Source organism: Pinus tabuliformis, chromosome 6 (genome assembly GCF_031772625.1).
Source record: "Pinus tabuliformis cultivar Carrire ecotype Pingquan chromosome 6, CPIR1, whole genome shotgun sequence".
Classification (NCBI taxonomy): domain Eukaryota; kingdom Viridiplantae; phylum Streptophyta; class Pinopsida; order Pinales; family Pinaceae; genus Pinus; species Pinus tabuliformis.
In genome coordinates this window covers 1,960,917,073-1,960,922,850 of record NC_142292.1, presented here as the reverse complement: position 1 = coordinate 1,960,922,850, position 5,778 = coordinate 1,960,917,073, and the positions used below count along the sequence as shown (strand labels likewise).

Below are 5,778 nucleotides of genomic sequence, written 5' to 3'. Positions count from 1 at the left end.
ACACTTTTTACCACCAACACATTTCTTTTGGTAAAATAATTCATGACCTTCTCTTGCACATAGAATTTCAGATATTAAATCATGGATAGTGGGAGGAGGTGATTTTTTCCAAAATGTTTTACCAAAATTAAGGAGGGTGTCATAATATAATTGAAATTCCATATGATAAAGACAACAACAAGTGTCAGGTACAATGATAGGTTTAAAATACCATGGCTTTTGTTGCACAAAAGTATTGATTGAGACATTAATTCCATGATTCTATTCTATGAACTTATTGAACAACTCTATCTGAGTGGTGTCCAAGATATGTTTTGCATGTTCTTCATACTAATTTCGTGTTATTCTTCGCCGCATCACATCCCTTGCTTTTGGTAAAACACATGAATTTTTTATCCAATATTCATATACTATTTATTTTAACATATTCTCCAAGTCTATCTTTGTATGGTTACCTACAAATAATTGTCCAACAAGCGAGCTTATCATTTACATCTATTTGCAATCAAAACTTCCTATGTTTGTGCAATGTTTTTCGTGAGGTCCTTGATGCTTTTTCCATTGATTTTACCAAATGATTTTCTTTAGTACTTGATGAAACCACATGTATCTATATTACTTTTCTTTCCAAATATTCTAATTGATTTTAAAGCACTATTTATATTTTGAATCACATCTTCTTTCACTTGTTTATCTTTCGTTGATTTTCGAATACCCAATAGAGTTGTGGCTTCTTTTAATTTCTTTGATGTTAAGAGACCTCTCAAAATTTGAGCTTGAACTATCACATTTTCATCTTTGAAGAACTTATCAATAATGAGCTTAACATGATATCATATAACATGGTCAGCGTTTTTATCTCCATATGTGTCAGTGTCAACATTTTATAACATCTAATCATCAATGTTGATTTCCTCTGTACATATGAGAATTAAATGTAAATGGGTATAAATATTCATTAACTAATTAAATTAAAAAATAGAGTTTGAATGAAATTGAAATTAATAAATATGTATAATTTGAATAATACACATGACATATACATACATACATACATATATAGACCTAATGGCGATTCAACTTTCTCACTTGAATCTCTTGAACTTTCAACATCTTCAACAACATCATCAATCATTGGTTCATTATCTTTTTCACTTTGTCTTTCAACATTTTGAATCTCATCGTCAATGTTATGAGGAATACCTCTCTCTCTTTATATTGCAAAATATTTTTCAAATTAGTTCACAATATAAAATTAAATTTTACAATACATTAATTAAATTTTAAATATCATTTATAATATTTACATTTACATACCTGCTTCAACTTCTAGTTGAGATTGATTTGCCCTTTCAATATTTAAGTGTTCTTCCTTCTTTATTTTGTAATAGTTTCTTGAGTATTTTCTACAAGCCTCAACGTCTCTTATTCGATCATATTTTCTCTTGCAATTTCTTTGATTTCTCATGATAATTCAATTTATGTAGATTTTAAAAACCCAACCCCAAAAAAATCAATTTCAAAATCTTGCAAAAAAAACTCACTTTCCAAATTTAGACCAAAAAAATCACTTTAAAAATTCAACCCAAAAATCTCACTGAATGTGTTTTTAGTTTGATCGAACTAATTTAACATGCAAGTCTGCAATAGTCTCTGGTCACCTTTCTCCAACTCCGACATAGTTAAACTCCATCAAATTTGGTGAATTTACTTTTGGAATCAATACCAACATTTTTATAATTGAATCTACTTTAAGTAGATATAAATTTGATGGAATTTCATAGATACTTGTTAATTTTAATTAATTTTCTAATAAAATGTGTGCAAAAATATTTTGAAGGTCATTATGTTTCATTGAAATCAAAATTCTATATCTTCCAAAATACACTGTAAAAAAAATAAAAATTTTATGGCTCATTACCTTGGTCTGTCTTCTGTAATGGGTGGTTTTTAGATTTTTAGTTTTCAACTAATATGTTGAGAAACTTGATACCATGCTAAACATCTTCAAAATATGTAGTTTTTTCATATTGGTTAAATTCAAAAAATTCTAGTAATTATGATGTGCATCAGTTGGCTTCATAAAGATAACCACATCGAAGTAGAGTCTGTCTAGATTGTTGCAACATATTTTTTTTCAAAAATACAAAGTTAACAAAGAATACACTAGTACCAAAAAATGACTTTTTATAAATCCCTTGATTTTTAAAAAACACAATAAAACAATTGCTAAATTGATATAACATATGTGAATAAAAAAGTTCCAAAAAATTAGTAATAGAAAGCTAATAAATTTTCTGTCAAGTTTTCTTTTTATTGTAAAATGAAATTCTAAACAAAAAAATTGCTTTGCCTTGCCAAAAGTTGAAGAACTTTTAAAAATGATAATTTTTTTACTAAAAAAACAAATGTCTAACCCAACTTTACATTTTCACCCAAATGGTTAATTTGGTTTTCATATGAATATTATGAAGAAGAATAACAAGTGCTCTACCCTGAAATGATTATCATATTTAAAACTTTTAATGGCATTTGGCTTAATCGAACTTGACCCTTTTGTAATAAAAAAATTATATACACAAAAGGTCTCTTTTCACACAATTAAAAGAGTCTCATACATCATTCTCATGGTAGATTAACTTGAGTAATTAACTACTTTGATATTATTACAAAACGTTTCGGATAAATTATCTAAATGGACTGCCTTAATGTATGCCTTAATATCCATGGCTTGAACAATTCACTCAAGCCATAACTTACTATTCATTGCACCATCAAACATTAAAATAACGAAACATAATGTTGTCTTAGTTAAAAAATAATAAAAATGAAAAAAATAAAATTAATAATAGAATAATAAGTCAAGTTAAGTCAATTCAAACTACTAAGTTACAATTTTTTATTAATAAATTTATAAAAAATTATGATTCATACAAATAACTATAATATTTAATATTTTAAAACTTCGTAATCATAATCATATTTAAATTTAATCACTAACGATATAAAAACATAATACTTAAAATAATATCCCATTATACAAACCACTTTATAATCCAATCTGCCCACATTCATAACATCACATCAAGAAATAGGACAACGCCAAAAAAAAGCAACACGTTACCTTCCCTAGATACCGTGATCTCATTTGTTACAGACTGATTAGAACGAAACTTCGTCGCAGTATCACGGTCGACTGTCAAATCCATTATCGGTTCCGACTGAGCAAAAGTATAACCAGGCTACCCGACCCTAGTTAACCTTCCTTACTTTAAGCGACATCCATTCTCGCCACAACATTATACCACGCTTCGATATCGAGCAGACAAGATCGATCCGCAGTTGAAATGAGGGGAATCTTTGGATTCAGTATTGTAGAATTCTTCAGAAAGTGGAAGAGATCTCAATGGATCTCGCGCGGCTTAAAGTCGGAGCAGATACAGTTGAACAATGGGACCTCACTGCACTGCTGGGTTTTACAGAAGAACGATCCACACAGCTTGGAGAATCGCAGGCCATCTCTCCTTTTAGTTCACGGTTTCGGCGCAGACAGCCTAACGGGATGGGATACCCAGATCTGCGCTCTTGGCAAGCGCTTCGATCTCTTCATCCCGGATCTCATTTTCTTCGGGGACTCCACAACCAAAAGCTCTGAGCGCACTGAGATTTTCCAGGCAGAGTGTCTCAAAAGTATGCTCCAACATTTCGGAGTGGAGAACGTGATCGTGGTGGGGCATAGCTACGGTGGCTTCGTTGCCTTCTGGATGGCGCACAAATACCCTAACCTTGTTCGTCGCCTGGTTATTGTGAGCTCTGGAATTTGCATGGCGCCATCGACAAACGACCCTCTTCTCGAAGAATTCGGTTCTTCTGACATTGAGGACTTACTTATTCCCAAGAATGTTAGAGACTTGAAGAAAGTTGCAAATTTTTGCTTTTACAGGATGCCGTGGCTTCCATCTTTCATATACAAGGACTTATTGCAGGTATATTGCTCATTATTTCTGAATGCAGAATTCCACAATGTCTCATCATGCTTCAAGATCTCTGTATATCACTGTGCTGAAACTTTTCAGCACACTTATACCTTGAGGCAACATTGTTAATGTTTATATGCGGGTATTCTCTAATTATTATATGGAAATGTTAACTTTTAATGGTTTGAATTTGAACATTTCAAAGACTGTGGAAAGAAACAGAGAGCAGAAGGCAGAGCTTTTGCATGCAACTGTGATTGGTTCAAAGAGTTTGCAGGCACTCCCTTCAGTAAACCAGGTTGCTTTCTTAGCCATATACTAGATTCCATAATCTCAACCAATGTCTGAAATTTTGAAATCGCTTATTGAAATTCCATCATAAAATCTGGCAGGATGTTCTAATAGTGTGGGGGCACAAGGATAGAATCTTCAGGCTGGAAGAGGCCTATGTTCTACAAAGGTAATAGTCCCCCTACTCAAATTATTAATTGCCTTAATGCAAATTCTTGATTTACTAACTGTCTTCTGCTCCTTAATGCAACTTCTTGATTTCCTAATTGTTTTCTGTTCCTTAATGCAACTTCTTGATTTCCTAATTGTTTTCTATTGTGATGTTTAATGCAACTTCTTGATTTCCTAATTGTCTTCTGCTCCTTAATGCAACTTCTTGATTTCCTAATTGTTTTCTGTTGCTTAAGGCAAGTTCTTGATTTCCTAATTGTTATCTATTGTGATGTTTGAAGGCATATTGGAGAGAAGGGTAAGCTTGTGGTGATAAAAGAGTGTGGGCATGTTCTCCCTCTAGAGAAACCCTCCCAGTTGAACCAGCAGATCCTGGAGTTTCTTCAGTTGGAGAATTAAGTGAAGAGGAGGAGCCACAGAAAATGAATTGTATGACAAACGAGCCTAACTGTCACCATATCGCTTTAAAAATAAAATAAATGTGACATACGGACAAGGTTCAACATAGTAATGTTTGGATGGTTATAATAATGTTTCGCGCTGTATTTCGCTTTACTGTATGGAAAATTGCATGTGATCAAGCTTATTTAATAATTTATTCTTATTCATATACAGCTGGGTTTGAAACACATTATAGTATACTGATAAAATTATTCATGATTGGGTTGTTTTATTTTAATATTATTTCTTAAGGCTGTATTTATTAGCTGTTTGATGTATGGGACAGGAGTTATATCGATATCAACCTTAAGTGTGTAAATTATTGGTTCTTTAAATTATTGTACTGTAAAGCATTAGTACATTATGCATTGTAGTGTCAGCACACTACTTTAAAGTATTGAAAAAAAATCGTGGTGAGATTGGTTCATTTTGTTTTTTCTTAAAAGTGAAATGTGTTAAAATTATAAGTTCCACATGTGAAATTGATATAATTTTATTATGCTCTCGCATAATTTCTATTTACTAAAACCACAATTTTATCAAAAAAAATTCATTACAAATTTTAATTAAAAAATTAAAATTTAAAATAATAAATTACACCATTTTGTGTGTTAAGTTTGGTAGAGTTTTTTTTCACTATAAAATAAGTAAGCAAGTTACAACCACATAAAGCTTTGTTAGGTGGTCTCAATTTTCTCACCAGGAAACCAAGTCTATTGACTACCTAAAAGCATTATAAGTCATCCAGTAACAAAACATACTTAGTCTATCTCTCCAAGCAATATAAACTTAATTGTCATCTCCACAACTATATTCCATGTGTCTATATATATATATATATATATATATATGACTGCAAACTTAAATTAAAAGTTATCACCATGAAAACTAATCAAAA

At 31.3% G+C, this 5,778-nt stretch overlaps 1 protein-coding gene across 1 annotated transcript; it reads left to right on the top strand.

Moving 5' to 3' along the window:
* The first annotated feature begins 3,133 nt into the window (after positions 1-3,133).
* LOC149267016 (uncharacterized) lies at positions 3,134-5,053 on the top strand. Its single transcript, XM_089397877.1, has 4 exons — positions 3,134-3,986; positions 4,183-4,275; positions 4,370-4,437; positions 4,721-5,053. The coding sequence occupies exons 1-4, from the start codon at positions 3,348-3,350 to the stop codon at positions 4,836-4,838; spliced, it is 918 nt and encodes a 305-aa protein (XP_089254003.1). The 5' UTR covers positions 3,134-3,347; the 3' UTR covers positions 4,839-5,053.
* The last annotated feature ends 725 nt before the right edge of the window (positions 5,054-5,778 follow it).